Source organism: Herpailurus yagouaroundi, unplaced genomic scaffold, assembly GCF_014898765.1.
Source record: "Herpailurus yagouaroundi ecotype Mexico unplaced genomic scaffold, PumYag 181, whole genome shotgun sequence".
NCBI lineage: Eukaryota > Metazoa > Chordata > Mammalia > Carnivora > Felidae > Herpailurus > Herpailurus yagouaroundi.
In genome coordinates this window covers 21,028,310-21,045,252 of record NW_024412412.1, presented here as the reverse complement: position 1 = coordinate 21,045,252, position 16,943 = coordinate 21,028,310, and the positions used below count along the sequence as shown (strand labels likewise).

General features: G+C 40.3%; 1 protein-coding gene across 2 annotated transcripts in view; it reads left to right on the top strand.

Annotated features, from left to right (window-relative positions):
• ZDHHC2 (zDHHC palmitoyltransferase 2) overlaps window positions 1–16,943 on the top strand; it is a 72,336-nt gene that overhangs the window by 14,258 nt on the left and 41,135 nt on the right. Inside the window, exons 1-3 of one of the 2 annotated variants that reach the window (XM_040490079.1) lie at window positions 1,054–1,200; window positions 10,164–10,190; window positions 11,281–11,375. In XM_040490079.1, the coding sequence (XP_040346013.1) occupies window positions 1,167–1,200; window positions 10,164–10,190; window positions 11,281–11,375 (156 nt within the window). In that variant the 5' untranslated portion in view covers window positions 1,054–1,166. Of the gene's footprint in view, window positions 1–1,053; window positions 1,201–10,163; window positions 10,191–11,280; window positions 11,376–16,943 lie in introns of those variants that run through there. The other variant, XM_040490077.1, reaches the window with a different exon arrangement.

Below are 16,943 nucleotides of genomic sequence, written 5' to 3'. Positions count from 1 at the left end.
TTCAGGGGTGCTGCTGTGAATTCTATTCTGATGAGCCTCGTAGACAAAGGTTGGAATCACAGCTTTCTACAGTTCCTTCCTCTGGAGTACTGCATAAATGCCAAAGAATTTACACAAGCGTAGAAATATTTGTTTAATTTTTAAACGTATTAATGCACTGTGTAATAGTTACCCTGGTCATTTAGTACTCGACATGTAGTTGCTAACTGTAGGAGGTTTTAGAAGGTTGCCCGTTTCCTTGTAGAAGCAAATAAGCATTAATTTTTCTACTTAATCAAGACAGCTAATGTTTGGTAGTGAAGACAAAGCACTCTCAGTATTGTCCTCTGTGATGATTCTCCCAGATAATGAGATTGATCTAATGACATTAAAGATACACTACAAAAATTATTTCTATATTATCATACACATTTTTAAGTGCCAAAATAACCACACCGCAAGTGGCATTTTTGCTTGCTACCCATAAATAAATATGTATATAAACGTGTAGGAAAGATGATAGTTTACGTTGGACAGTGTAATCATGAACGCCCCTCCAACTTGACAACCTTGTTTCTGACCAGTGTAGGAAACGTTTTCAGGATCTGAAATCCCTATTTGACTGTCTTCCTCATAGTGGGCAACCATTACACGGGAACCAGGTGGGACTTTGCAGGGGTGTGGTGTCTTCTAGAGCCTTGCGTGGTTCACAGGAATCAGCCATGCCTGCCAGGCCCAACCCAAACAAGGGCATCTGGAATTGGAAAGAGAGGCAGTTGGTCTTGAAAAGACCCAGGCACTGTAGGTATTTGAGGTGATTATGGCCATGTGTGGAAGAGGGAGGGCCCATACGATTCTCTCTAACAGGATGAGTAACTCTGTGTGTACTGAGATCTGCACAACTTGCTGGCACGGGGAATCTCTTCTATTTTAATTTGAGACTGGGGATTATAGGATTCCATTGAGTAAGCCTTGAAAGGAGGACACAAAGATCAAGGGACCAACCCTGAGATCAGATTTCCTTATTTAACTGCACTGCTTAGTACAGTCCGTGATTTAGGAGTTGCCCTCCTCTTCGCCAAGGGGAAAGTGGCAGTAAGTTTTTCAGGGCCATAATCATGGGACAAAGTTAAAATCATGGGACTTCCCTTTAAAAATTGATGTATTGAAAGACCTACACATTCTTAATGATTCAAGTGCGTGTTCCCAGCTTTCAGTTGGGTAAGTTGCATTTTACACTGTTTCTGTAGATTAGAGCTTCTTAGCTATCTGGAGCAGTGATATGGTCCAGTTGCTAAGATAGATTCTTGAGAGAGAGAAAAATACTTCTAACTGGGAGGATTTTGATGTGTAAGAAATACAAATTACCATTTCAGAGAGATGAAAGTTGTGTCTGTCTTCATGGCCAGTTTCTACAAGTGGGAGATGTACCATAAGGGTGTGTGCGCTGGGGAGTGCTGACCTCAAAAATGATCCTTCTTTCCCACTACTGCTGACGAGGGATCAGCAAACCCCGGTCCCATCTCCTAATCTTTCCTGCATCGCTGTCTCACTCCTGTCCTAGGGGCCCGAGGTTCAGTGTCCTCCCCAGTTCCTGAATTGAGAACTCAGGAAAGCCAAGGTCCAACTACTACCCTGAAATATGACCAAATATTTAAGTTATTTGTGTCCAAAGTTTGTAAAACGATCTGGTTCTAGGTTGTGTTTAAGTTAGTTGTTGGAAGAAGGTGGCAAAGAGGACATTTTAAACCCTGCTCTCCAGTACGTCCCGAATCAGAAGTGACAGGGAGCCACATGGTATTAAGCAGGCCAGTAGGATGTGAGAGCGACGAAGGAGGAAAGGCTGTCCTGGACAGAGAAGCCCAGAGGGTGTGTAATCAGAGCCCAGGAGGCCACGTGGAATCCTTGAAAGAATTTTGGAGTCAGGCAGACTTATATTTAGATCCTAGCTCCATATGTTATGACTTGAATAACATTAGAAAAGTTATTTTACCTCTGTAAGACTATCTTCCTGACTTTTAAAATTATAATAATACCTCCCTGACAGATGCTATAAGGCTTAAATGAGAGAAACATTTAAAAAATATTAGTACAATCCTCAGCATATAGTAAGCATTCAGCATACTATCCCTTCCTTTAGTTTCTTCTCACCCCTTGACATTGGACTCCTGCCCCTCACCAGCCCACCGATGCCCTCTCACTCTCACCAGACTTCACCCTGCTTGAACTTCAGTCTTATTTGGAGAGTGTTAGGGGCTGTATTGTGTCTCCCCACAACCCATAGCTTAAAATTCTAACCTGCAAGATTTCAGAATATGACAGTATTTGGAGATGGAGCCTTTAAAGAAATAATTAGGTTAAAATAATTAAGTTAACTGGGGTGGGTCCTAATCCGACTGGTGTCCTAGGAAGAGGAAATTTAGTTATAGAGATGTACAGAGGTAACGTGATGTGAAATACAGAGAGAAGATGGGTCATCTGCAAGCCAAGGAAAGAGGCCTATGGAGAAACCAATCCTTCTAACACCTTGATCTTGGACTTTTAGTCTCCAGAACTGAGAAAACAGTTCTCTGGTGTTGAAGCCTCTCAGTGTGTAGTACTTTCCCAAACCAGCTAATCCAGGACTCCTGGCTGTTGTCTATACTTGTGGAAAGGAAGTGAGTGTGGTTGTTGCCGTTCAAAAGGCTTCTCTCCACAGAATTTCTAATTTTTTGTAACATTCTTCGTTTATAATTTTGCAATATAGTTGCAGGTGGGTTATGCATTAGAAAAGCTTTTGATGGCTAATATGGAAACCTCACCACCCAGATGACAAATGCCTTGCATAACCTTTTGGACTGTATCCTATTTTTAAGGTAGAGACTTCCTGTCTCGTGGTTTATATTGTCTGGCTGACTTTGGTTCATCTTTTGTCTTTGAGGTTGCATTGTGCCGTTTTCTGGGAAAGGTTTTCCAGTCTTGCGTGGTTGTTTTGGTAATTTCTAGCACATGGTTTAGCTCAGTACAGTTTGTTAGAAATAAATTCTGGGTTAGAGGCAGGAGGAATGCATTAAACCACCTGGGAAGGCTGACTTTCCCCACAGTGATGCAGCTCCAGTCCTGATACAGAGATTCTGATGTGTGTCAGGCTCTCTCAGAACCTGGACAGGGCATGGTGGGCGTGGGGGCGGGATGCAGGAGGGGAGAGATTGGCAAGAAAGGAGCTCTGGAAGGGGCAGGAAAAGAAAATACAGTTTAAAGAATCACTTGTTTAGGGGCCACTGGGTGGCTCAGTCAGTTGAGCGTCTGACTTCTGCTCAGGTCATGATCTCATGGTTCTTGGGTTCGAGCCCCTTGTTGGGCTCTGTGCTGACAGCTCAGAGCCTGGAGCCTATTTCAGATCCTGTGTCTCCCTCTCTCTCTCCACCCCTTCTCCCACCCCCCACTTGCACTCTTTCTCTCTCACACACAAAAATTAATAAACAGTAAAATAAACAGTCACTTTAGTTTTTCTCATATTAATTTGCCCCCACTGTAATTCACCTGCATTCTTCTGCTTATTTGCATGAAAAACTCTTCCAGCAACTTCTTTCCCTCAACTTCTCATTGCATCCTCCAGAAATTTGTGGCATTCCTGCAAGCTAAAAATGCAGTGTATACTTGTTACTCCAGGTTGTTTATAAGGCATTTAACACCAAACTTTGGGGAACGCATACTCCTGACACTTCCCTCTTTTGTGATACTTATGTTCCATATTCAGCTAACATTTATCGAGCCCTGCTATTTAACACCAGGTTCTATTCTGGGTGCTTTTATGTACCTCATGTAGTTTAATTCATAAAACAGCCCAGTGGGATAAATATTGAGATAAAGCTCAGAGTGGCTAAGTAACTTGGCCAAGATAAAACCTCAAACAGGGGGCAGAGCCAGGACTCAAACCTCAGTGAGAGACATGAGAAAGAAACCTCTAGCAGATTGCACTAAGTGCTAAGAAAGAAACAGTATATTGTGATGATCGCAGGGGTGAACTGGAGAGGAGGGCCTCTGTGAGAAACTGACATGGAAATCGTAATTTGAAGGATGATAAAGAGCTAGCCAACAAAGGAGCTGGGGAAGAGCTTTGCAGACAGGGTAAAGACACTAAGGTTTAGTATGTTCCAGGAAGAGAAGGCCAGCCTGTTTGCAGCTTAGTGTGCAGCAGGATGAGTGATGAGACGTGGTCTTGGGGACGTAAGTAGGAGCCAGATAGATCATGGTCGACCATGGAGGCCTATGTAAAGGAGATTGGACTTTATTGTAAATTCAGTGCGAAGCCATGGGAGGGCTTTTAGTGGGATGACGTTATCAGTTTCCATTTTAAAAGAGATGATGGCTTTCCTATTATAAAATGAGTTTTTAAGGAATTGTGTGGGGATCCAGGGAGGACTGTAGACTGCCTGGCATGATGTTTGTGGTTAGGGCTGTTAGGATGTTAGTCTGGAGCCCAGTTGGAAGCCATGTGTTGGGAAGTTCTGCCTTATGAGGCCTTATCCTTTCTCTTCGTTTCTGTTCTGAAGCTACCACTCTGTCCTTGACAAAACAGTTCCTATAAACCCACTGATAAATTTATTTGAAGAGTGACTTTTCTCCTTGTCTTTTAAAAGTCAGAATACATCAGACAGTGTAGGACTGAGGATAATTTTAGAGCCAGAGGAACTGTCCAGGTAAAGTACAAGTTTTTGTTTCAACAACAAAATCAAAGCACAGATCAGCTGAATATCGTGATCAAAGTCACACATATTAGGAAGATTGGACCAGAGTCCGGGTCTCCTACCAACCAGTTAAATGCAAGTGCAGAGGATCTAGAGAGGGGACGATGTTAGCACTTTCAAGAAGCAAGACAGCCTGGAGTGGCTGAAGCCTTCTGCCCAAGAAGGGAGGGGGCATGAGATGAGGTCAGCGAGGAAGGCATGGACTGCGGTTGTCAATAAAATCACAGTGACGTCTGAGGATAACAAAGGAAAGACACAGTTTAATAAAGACGTAAAATGTAAGTAGATCTGGTATACAGAAATTAATTAGAACACATTTGTTAGGAAGAAAGGAATGCAGTTGGAAATATTGATCGGAATACTGTATTTTCTTAGGTCTGTCATTAAGCTGGTCTGGTAGCAGTGTCGCTAGTATTCACAGGAATGATCTGTCATGTACCACCCACATTCTGATCTGTAATAACCTGAACAATGAGCTAGATCTTCTTGGGAAGTAGCTGAAGGAACAAAGAATCCCACGTCAAGGGGTTCCCACCGGCCAGTTTAGTCGGAGAATTCACTGTCAATTTGGCAAACAAAAAGAGCATAATTAGTTCTGTTAGAGTAACTTGAGTGTTGAGAATTAGCAGCAAGAGGGCTATGGTGACCTGAACAGGAGTGATAGCAGTAGAATATGGGGCTGAAAAGCCAGCTGGAGTTGGTTCAGGAACTAACACGAAGTTAGAGGGGGTAGAGACAGTGCATTGGGATGATCCCTAACATAAGTTTTCTTGTGGGGCACCTGGGTGGCTCAGTCAGTTAAGCGTCCGACTTTAGCTCAGGTTCTGATCTTGTGGTCTGTGAGTTCGAGCCCCGCGTCGATCTCTCTGCTGTCAGTGCACAGCCTGGGCCTGCTTCTGATTGTGTGTCCGTCTCTCTCTGCCCCTCTCCCATTCTCTCTCTCTCTCTCAAAAATAAATAACATTAAAAAAATTTTTTTAAATAAGTTTTCTTGTGAAAAGTCCAGAAAAATGGGATAGCAGCCTGAGATATGAGGTCACAGGAGAGACTTGGTTCAGACAGGAGATAGTAAAGCATGTTTGTATTGCTACTACTATTTTTGATTTTCAACTGCTTCGATGACTTAATTCACAATGCCTTAAAAACTTTCCTTGTTTTTTCAGTTAGTTTTAACTTTCAATTAAAATGATCTCATAAACTTTAAGTTCTTTGAGCACAGGGATGGAATCACATTTTCTATTTTATCCCCCATAGTATAAGCATAGAGTAGTTAGTGGATGTTTTTCTATAAATGAGTTAAAGATAAGCTCCCTCCGCCCCTGCCCCCCCCCCAAAAAAAAAAAAAAAAAAAAAATAGAGCTTGGCTATAAAGTTGTTCTTATACTTCATTCATTAGAACCAAATTTTTAGTTTTGGTTGGCATCCTTCATTATTAGACTGCATATATGGGTCTGAGATGTATCTGTGTCGAACTGAATTTGGAAATACTGCTGTGGATTTATAGATTTATATAGAAAAGTTACTGTGTATATGCAGTGTAGGTAAGTTATTCCTCCATAAAAGAGAGTTTGAATTTGGAGGCAAGACAAATAAACTTCAGACTAAGAAATAGAAAGATCACAGCAGCATACATCTGCAGTGAAAGTACCTAAAAACCAAATTGTTCTAGCAACAATTACATAACTGTTCTTTGCTAATTTAAGGGGGAAAGTACTTTTTTTTTTTCCTACTATGAAGGCGTATTTTAGTATCTGAAGTTTTGGATTTTGGAGGTACTTATGACTGAAAGTCGAGCTAGATATGTTAACAGCAGCTTACTGGGCTGCTTCTTATCAATGGATATACTTCTTGATAACCAACTCTTAATGTATAATCACCAAAGCCAATTTAAAAAAAAAATTACTTGGTGACAATATAGGACTAGAATGATCTTTGACATGATTCCCTGCTTTAAATCAAGATTGAATTTAAATCAATTGAGACTAAATCTGCTCTAATATTTTTAGAGCTGCTTAGAAAATAGGATTTGATAGCATCTTAAACAATCATAAGGATGTATAAGTAAATTTAATTTGGATGAGATTATTTGTAGTTGGGTTTTTAGAGTATGAAAAGGGATTTTATTATTAGTTCCTCTCTAGGAGGTACATAGTTATGTTGCTATATGTAGTTCTGACTTATTGCTTTATAATAAATAATAATCATATAATAAATAGTAACCACTTGAGAAATGATATAAAAGATCAACACATATATTCTTAGTAGATTTCTGGAATAAGACTCAATTATAACATCAGGGTGTGATGATGAATTTTGTGTCAACCTGGGTAGGCTATGATGGCCAGTTGTTTAGTTCAACAGCAGTCTAGATGTTTCTATGAAGGTATTTTTTAGATGTGATTAACATTTAAATCAATAGACTTTAAGTAAAGCACATTACCTTCCATAATGTGGGTGGACTTTATCTAATCAGTTGAAGACCTTAAAAGAAAAGATTGAGGTTCCCTGAAGAAAGATTCTGCCTTGAGGTTGCCTTGGACCCAAGACTGCAGCATTAACTTTTCCCTGGGTTTTCTGCTTGCCGTCCTGCTCTTCAGATTTCAGACTTGTCAGTACCTATAATCATGTGAGCCAGTTCCTTAAATTCAGTCAGTCCCTTTTCTTCCTCTCACTGTGTGTGTGTGGGGGGGGGGGGGGGGGTGTTGGTTCTGTTTCTCTGAAGAATTCTAATATACATGGGTTGGAAAACTTTTTCTATAGAGGATTGGACAGTAAATATTTTAGGAAATACGGCCATACTGTCCCTGGCACACCTACCCAACTCTGCCATTATAACACAAAAATAGCCACGTAAGCAAATGGGTATGTCTGTGTTCCAGTAAAAACTTGTCTGCAGAAATAGGGGGCTGGCTGTATTTGGAACAGGACTGTAGTTTACTGACCCCTGTATTAAATGATTGCTTGATAATGCATGCAAAAGAGGTAAGGGAGGGTATGCATTTTTTTTTTAGCATACATTTTTAAGAATGTTTAGTCAAGCCAGGTTTGAATCAAGAAGCAGTTTGTTACCCTTTTGTGTATTAGGGGTTATTGCTTTGGCCCATAGTCTCAATCTTCAACCTGGATTTTACGTTTTATTTTTACCCAAGAGTTTTTTTTTTTAAATTTTTTTTTAACGTTTATTTATTTTTGAGACAGAGAGAGAGAGAGCATGAACAGAGGAGGGGCAGAGAGAGAGGGAGACACAGAATCTGAAACAGGCTCCAGGCTCTGAGCTGTCAGCACAGAGCCCGACGCGGGGTTCGAACTCACGGACCGTGAGATCATGACCTGAGCCGAAGTTGGACGCTTAACCGACCAAGCCACCCAGGCGCCCCTACCCAAGAGTTTTTTTAAAGATAATACTGCAACGGAAAGTCTCACTCTTAGTAATTCTGAACTGATAACTGACCACTCAGCCTTTTCTCGGACGCCTCATTCCATTTCTTAGAGGAATGAGTAATGACGGAGGGGAGCGCTAGGAGGACAGGGCATCTGGAAACCAGAACTGGTGACCCAGTCCACCAGCCTTGCGGTGTCTAGGCTGGTTCCAGACTCCAAGATGGAATCCTTGAAGGCCATCATTGTGCTCGCGGCAAACAGGTACATCTTTGATAACTCGGATGATGATTTACCATCCTCACTTGCTCTCTTCCTGTACGCCATCAGTGCCAAGAAAGTGTGGGGATTCCTTAGGCTTTTTCAACAAGTCAGAGTCCTTGTTGCCTAGTTGTACCGCAGTTAGTTGGGGAAGAGGTTTAAATTCCCAGGGATATTGGAAAGTTAGAAATCTCTAAAGCAAAATATTACCACTGTAGGGTACAGACCAGAAAGTAATTAGGCTAATGCAAGATGAAATTAGGCAAATAAACTTTTGAAGTGAAAATTAAAATTGTGACCCATAGTGATAATATCGAAGGTGTTCGCATGGTCACCATCTTGTCTGCCTGTCCCATTCTGGGCATTAGAAATGTTAAAGGAGGGGCACCTCAGTGGCTCAAGTGGTTAAGCATCTGACTCTTGATTTCGGCCCAAGTCATGATCTCACACTTGGTGAGATCAAGCCTTGCATTGGCTCTGTGCTGTCACCACCGATCCTGCTTGGGATTCTCTCTCTCCCTGTCTCTCTGCCCCTCCCCTGCTCACATGCGTGTGTTCTCTCTCTCTGTCTCTCAAAATAAATTTTAAAAAACGTTAAAAAACCGTTAAAGGAAATTGAGAATCAAACAAGTACTGTATTTAAAGGAGCCACATCAAGGTTGGCGAGAGATCTGGAAGTCATGTAATATTTGGACTAAAAGAGAAAATTTCATGGAGACTCAATAACTTTAAATACGTGAAGGTCTGTCATTTAGATTTTCTGTTTAATGCTACATGTTAGAAGCCTGGATACCATAGGAAGAAGCCACAAAGAGACTAATTTCAGCACACTATAATGCTGTAATCATTCTTTAGAGCAGTCCAATAATGGAATGGACTTACTCCAAAACCATGGGCTCCTGCTGCCTCTAGAAACCCTAAACTAACATTCAGTAGCTCTCTTGGGAAGGATGTTTGTTGGATCAGATGATCTTAAAAATCTTTCACAACATTATACTCTGGTTCCAGTGCTTCTTAAGGCAATGAAATTAAATTCCAGGAAATATCAAATCTTTGCTGGCTGCAACTTCCAACTTTGAGATAGGCCAAAACCTCCAACATGGACTTTAGTACAAATGGAGGAAGACCAAATGGGAAACAAAACAAGCACACAATATAGGAGGTAGGACAAGTGCCCGGGTTATTTCTAGATACTGTTTCTTGTCCCAGCTCATTTCAGCTGAACGGTCCCTAATCTAGCGACCTCATCTACCTTGGGGTATTTATAAGCCCCTCAAAGATGACAGTCTCTCAGGCACATTACCTGCATCTCTCATTGTACACTCGGGAGCCATTAGCCATTGGGCATAACAATTTGCACTTCTAGAAATTTGACCAGAGCATGTGCCACGGATCCAACATTTTAGTCTTCCTGGAGAGTTATCTGAAGGCAGTTGCCAACTTGTAAAGAACAATACATGCCTCTGAAAATGTCCTCACGTGGAGAACACTGCTTTTATCTGAACCCTGATTCGGGAGGAAGGCGAAGAAAGTAATTGATATAGGAATAAGACCCACAAGGAGACGCCTGATGGGTTGTTTTCTGTGTGGCGTCAGGGCTGAAATACCAACAATACCAGCCTTCCTTCTCCACCCTGTCCCCCAGCAGTAGTCACCTCTCCTCTAAATAAAATTGAACAAATATTTAACGATGTTGATTTGAAGGGGAGCCAAATTATTAACCTACTCAAGTGACCTATGTCTCCGTCAGGCTCTGTTGTTTGCCGTAAATGTCGTAATCTACTACTAACCTCTGTTTTCTGCTTATTTCTATAGTGTCCATGGAAAACGTTGGAGAACAAGGTAAGATATGTTTTGTTATTGTTTTAGATGTGAAATTGTAAAAGTAGTTTTTTAAAAATAGTATTCCTGTAGAGTTGGTTGGAATTAATAAATTATACTTTGAGAATGTGGAGTCATGGTGGGGTTAAAGACTTCTCTCAGTCCCCAGACTGAACTCTGTTAGACATTTGGCAAAGACCTCTCCCTTGAAATGGTAGCCATTGTGCCAAAGATTCTTGGTGGCTTCAAAATACAGGAATATCAACAATCTCCTGTTTCACCTCAGAGTACTACCCCATTCCTGAGTCATCCATATAGTTCATGGAAAATATCATTAGCTGCAGCCATTTCACACTGATTTAAGTGCCTCATTGGATTACTGAATTTTTAAATGATCCTATGTGTATCATCATGCTGTAAGAAATTGTCATACAGTTTAAAATACCAAGCATGCTGTGTTTTAAACTAACATTTTATTCAACTGTATCTTATAGAATTTATTTATATATTAGTGTATTTTCCAGAATTGTTCATTATCACCACATACAGAATATTTTGTGCTTGCCTAATACAGTATTTCACAACTAAAACACCATACAAAGTGTGTTTATATACATTGCTTGAACAAAGTATACTTTTCTTAAAAGTTGTCCCATGTGGTAAACAAGACACTTGAACTCCTGTTGGAGGAAATCTCTCTTTGTCCAGATGGTCTCTGTTTAAATATATAGTTATTAGAACAATCAGTGCCAACAGATTTGACTACACCTAAGCCAAATTAGCAAATACCTCCTCAAATAGGAACTGGTTTTGCTATTCTTCGTCAGTGAAGTTCTTTAAGCCTGAAGTTTTAACATTTTTTTAATGCTGTGTTTATTATTTAAAGTTGAAGGCACAGCTGCCTGACTTTTATAATATAGGAAAGGTCTCTCTAGCCATTTGGCTAATAGATTGGGGGTGTCTACAGATGAGAGCTTTCTAATCATGGGATATGAAATAATTAAGTTATTGAAGAATTTGGTTCATTTAGAACAAGCAGATCTTTTGTGAATACTATGATTTTAATGTGTATTTGCATATTTTAATGATAATTATGTTTTTCTCATTTTAGTTGTGTGCCTGATTGCTTATCATCTACTTTTTGCAATGTTCGTCTGGTCATATTGGAAAACTATCTTTACATTACCAATGAATCCTTCAAAAGAAGTAAGTTGAAATATTAGTAAAGTTATCTTGAAGTTGGAAATCAATAATACCGATGTCTGAAGAATGAACTTTACGTCTTTTTGTTAATGTTGCACTTAGTGAGTGTATTGCTTTGTTTACATTAATGTGTCTGTTGGTAAATACTTGAATTTTCACTTTGTAAATATTATTTTTGCACTGGGTTAGTATTATATTTCTGATCCTAATTCTGTGGTGTGTTCCATTTCTACTTAAGAGTCAGACAGCAGGGTGGATGAATGGATGGATAGAGCTGAAGGTGGACATAGCTATAATTATCACACTAACAGTATATTAATTGGCTGTTCGCCACCAGAAACAATAATAACAAAATAACAATGTAACTAATCCTCTCTATATTCAAAGTCTGTAGCCAGTCCACAGCTTATTGTGTATCCTCCGTTTCCAACATCACCACTTGGCCTAAGATGGGTGCTCCAGTTCCAGCCATCATGTCTACCTTCCAGACAGCAGGTCAAAGAAAGTAGGATAGAGGAGTAGAAGTAAGTGTCCCTCTCTTTAAGGATGTTTTCTGGAAGTTGCGATGCCATTTCCACTTAGTTTAGAACTTAGTTATATGGCCACATTTACTTGCACAGAAGGTTAGGAATCTAGTCTTTATTCTCAGTGGCCATGTTAACCATATTAACCATGCAGAAGAAGCAAATTGTGGACATTGGGGGAAAAATAGCAGTCTCAGCTACGGAAGATTTTAAGTAGAGTGATAGGGTCAAATTTATATTGTGAAAAGATCATTCTGACTAAGTATTTGTTTCTAAGTCTTTCACCCTGGTTAAAAGTTGGGTGCAGAGGACTATGCCTTACTTATTTCTATACTGTTGGCACTTAGTCAGTACATGTTTGTTGAACTGAAATAAACTTTGTTCCGGCAATAATGTTGTGGTTTTAGTTGGCCAGGTTAAAAAAAAAAAAAAAAAAAAGATAGGTCTAGGCATTGTTGCAAATTGTTCCCGGAAGTAATCTGTTTGAAATGCATCTGTGGTCAGAAGGCTGGTAAAAATGCTGTATGACCTGGGAAAGGATATTAAAAATAAAACCACAGGTATTTGCACAGAATTAATGGTATGGTTGGCCTAAAATGCTGTACATACAGCCTTTTTTTCTTCTACTCTCTACCTATTTTTGTTTCCTACCCCTTTTTCCTTCCCCCTGCCATGTTTGCTTCTTTCCTATTATCTCTCTTACTGCCCTCCTGGCCTTAGTTGTAGGTTTGAAGGAGAATGCTGACTCCTGTCCTGGATGATCTTATCCTTTCTGGTTCTTTATCTATAACCTCTGTATTGACAATTCCCAAATCTCTTTCCGGCTCTGACCTCTCCTGTTGCAAACTTACATATCTCCCTGCCAAACATGGCTCCTTAATCCACTGACACTTCAAATGCAGCACATCAAAAGCTGAAGTCACCCCCTTCTCCCTTCCCAGACCATGACTCATCTGTTTCTTTTACTGGTTAATGCCACTGCCATCCAGCTCAGCCTTCCAACTCTCCACCTTTCTGGAAGCTTGGCAGCCTTGCCAGAGTTCTCTGGCTTCCTTGGCCCTCCCTCAATATCTAAATCCTGCTGATGTTTTTACTTCCTAATTTTTCTTTTTTGGTTCCAACCCCTTTTTCTTTTCTTTCGCTTATTTTCTTTCTTTCTTTCTTTCTTTCTTTCTTTCTTTCTTTCTTCCTTCCTTCCTTCCTTCCTTCCTTCCTTCCTTCCTTCCTTTCCTTCTTTCTCTCTTTCTTTCTTTCTTTCTTTCTTTCTTTCTTTCTTTCTTTCTTTCTTTCTTTCTTTCTTTCATCATTACCCTAATTCAGGATCTCAGTCATCTCTTTTGTTTGAAACATTGCAGTCTCCTATAGGGTTTCACTATTTACATTCTTGCCTACACTCCCTTCCCAGAGCACTGTAAAAATCCATCCTTCACCCTGAAGCTGGAGGTCTAAAATCAACTTTAACTCTTCGATTCTATGTCTTCTATGTATTCAGTTATTCTACATGTCCCACAGACCAGAGGCCAGTCTCCCTCGTTTGGCAACACATGAGTCTTGTCTAAATTTCTGGCTTCCCACTTTATATTCTAGTGGTTTTTAATTACATGTATTTTCCTGTATATACCATGCCATTATTTTCTTTCCAGAATATTTTTACTTACTTTCTCATCCAAATAATTCCATTTTTATTCATGGTGGCATTTCCATCTTGGTCTCCATTGCTGATTTCTCATTATCTCCTGAACTTTAAAGCATTGGATTGTTCCAGAGATCAATCCCTGGACTTCTCTTATTTATCTGCATTATGACTTTATGTATCATCTCATTGCAACAGCTTTCAAATTAATATTTTCTGTCTCTCCCTCTCTCTCTCAAGAATAAATAAATACTAAAAAAAAAAAAAAAAAAAAACCAATATGCTTAGCCTGGTCCTTTCTTCTGGATTCCAGACTCATTTCCAGCTATGTATTTGACATCTAATAGAAATTTTAAATTCAAAGTACCTGGAATCAAACTTCTGATTTCCCACCCACTCTCTGAATCTTCCTGTTCTTAAAGTTTTCCCAGCTCAGTAATGGCAATTCCATTTAAACCCCTGGGAGGCATCCGCGGCAACTCCTCTGCTCTCAGACCCCACGTCCCGTCCTGTTGAGCAGAGTCTGTAAGCATACCCTCAAAGCACGCACCGTGGAGCTCATTCCCCCCCCCCCCCCGGCTACTTCACCCCTGGTCCCCACCACCAACATCCCATGCCTGTATGTTGCAGTAACCCTTCCACCAGTTTCCTTTTTCTGTATATTTTCATCAAGTATCCACAGTGATCCTTTCAAACTAGAAAGCAGATCATATCATTCTTCTGCTTAGCACATCCCTTTGATACCCGAGCTCACTCACAGTAAAAACATAATTCTCTACTGTAGTTTAAAAGGCTGCACAAGGGGCGCCTGGGTGGCGCAGTCGGTTAAGCGTCCGACTTCAGCCAGGTCACGATCTCGCGGTCCGGGAGTTCGAGCCCCGCGTCAGGCTCTGGGCTGATGGCTCAGAGCCTGGAGCCTGTTTCCGATTCTGTGTCTCCCTCTCTCTCTGCCCCTCCCCCGTTCATGCTCTGTCTCTCTCTGTCCCAAAAATAAATAAACGTTGAAAAAAAAATTTTTTTAATAAATAAATAAATAAATAAAAGGCTGCACAAGGTCTGGCCCCACACCACCTCTCTCACCTTCTTCAGTGCTGCCTTAGTCACATTAGTTTCCTTGCATATTGTTCCATCAATATGCTAAGCATGTTTTTTCCCTCAGGGGTCTCAAAACCTGATTATTTTCTCTTGACCTGGAACATTCTTCCCACAGATAACTGTGTGACCAAGTCCCTTACTTACTTCGTCTCTGCTCCAGTGATACCTTATCTTTGAGGCTTTCCATGATCACTCTGTATAAAATGGGTAAACTATTCCTGGAATGCCCTATAACCCTTAACCTTGCTATATTTTTCTCCGTAGCATATCATTCTGTAACTCGTTCCATATTCATTTTATATCATTCCTAGAACGTAAGCTCTGCAATGGCATGAACTTTATCTGTTTTGTTCATTGACCCATCACCAATACCTAGAGCAGTGTCTGACCCATTAAAGGTATTTAACAAATATTTGCTAAATGATTTGATATAGACAAGTAGTTGTGTGTAGAGATGCAGGTTGTGTTTATAGCCTTGGTGGAAGTTGAAGTACCTTCTAAATTCTCCCTAAAATTATATGTGAGATTGGGGCACCTGGGTGGCTTAGTCAGTTAAGCATCTGACTTCAGCTCAGGTCATGATCTCACAGTTTGTGGGTTCGAGCTCCGTGTCGGGCTCTCTGCTGGCAGCTCAGAGCCTGGAGCCTGTTTCAGATTCTGTATCTCCCTCTCTCTCTGCCCCTCCCCTGCTCATGCTCTGTCTGAAAAAGGAATAAACATTAAAAAAAATTATATGCGAGATCATCAGCTAAGAATGAGAGGGAGGTAGGTTAATTGAGGTGTGGGAAAGCAGAGGTTTGAAATAGTGGTTGGAGAGAGTGAGGAAAATAAAATGATGAAACACGGAAGAAATGTCACAGTGTTAAAAAAATAAATAAATAAAATAAAATAAAATAAAATAAAATAAAATAAAATAAGGGGTCGCTGAGTGGCTCAGTCACTTAAGCAATCTGACTTCAGCTCAGGTCATGATCTCACGGTTTGTGAGTTCGAGCCCCACGTCGGGCTCTGCGCTGACAGCTCAGAGCCTGGAGCCTGCTTCGGATTCTGTGTCTCTCTCTCTCTATCCCTCCCTGACTAGTGCTCTTTCTCTGTCTATCAAAAATAAATAAAGGTAAAAAAATTTATAAAAAAAAGAAAAGAAATGTCACAGTATTGAGGGAGCTGTCGAGATTGAGGACAGTGAATTTACAGCTGTCCCACGATTTGTTGGATGATTTTTCCACAAAAAAAAAAAAAAAAACATACACTTTATTCGAGTCCTACAACTGTGTGACATAGATACTATTTATTACCATTTTACAAATGGAGCAGTAGGTTCTGAACATTAGCTAATTACTCCAGGGCATCAAGAACTAGCATGTGACAGAGCTAACATTCAAAGCAAAGTTCCCCTTTTTCTTTCTTTCTTTCTTTTTTTTTAAATATTTTTAACATCTGTTTATTTTTAAGAGAGAGTGACAGAGACAGAGTGTGAGCAAGGGAGGGGCAGAGAGAGAGGGAGACCCAGAATCCGAAGCAGGCTCCGGGCTCTGAGCTGCCATCAGAGAGCCTGACGCAGGGCGGGGCTTGAACTCAGGAACCGTGAGATCAGGACCTGAGCTGAAGTCAGAGGCTCAACTGCTCAATCCACTGAGGCACCCAGGCGCCCCTAAAGCCAAGTTCTTCTGACCATCAAGCCCACACTCTTGGCAGTATACCATGCTTTAGCATGGAGAGTGGACACCACAGTGGGTGGGTGTAGCCAGGATATCACTTGGCACATGGAGAAAAAATAGCAGCACTTCCATTTACATATTATTCTTTTAATGTTTCTTTTTTTTAAAGTTACAATAGAAGACATAGAAATATATATAAAGTATAAAATATATATAAATGCATATAAAGTTTCACATATAAGGTTTCATGTATAATATATTTATTAGCTAATACAAATAAAAATGCATGTCAGTCTCAAATTATTGTTTTACTGATGGGTCCATGATCAGAAGAGTTTGGAGACCACTGTTTTATGAAAGAAAGAGCCCTCACTTGCTGGCAAAGAATCTTGAGTTATTCCATTAATAAAGTGGAAGATCTCGCCCTAATCTTTTAATTGATCAGCAGCCAGAGACCCTCCCACTTGTAAAATGAGGGGTCCTCAGCTTAAATTGACAATAGAGTGCTCTCAGCTGCTAAAAATCTTTGAAAAAATGGGACTAAAATAGGGGGAGAGGTAATAAGAAAATCATGTTAATATTTTCTTGTTACTTTTGAGAGAATCAGGAGAAATCTGGAACTAAAATTTACCTTTTTATATAACAGGATTGTTAAATTGCT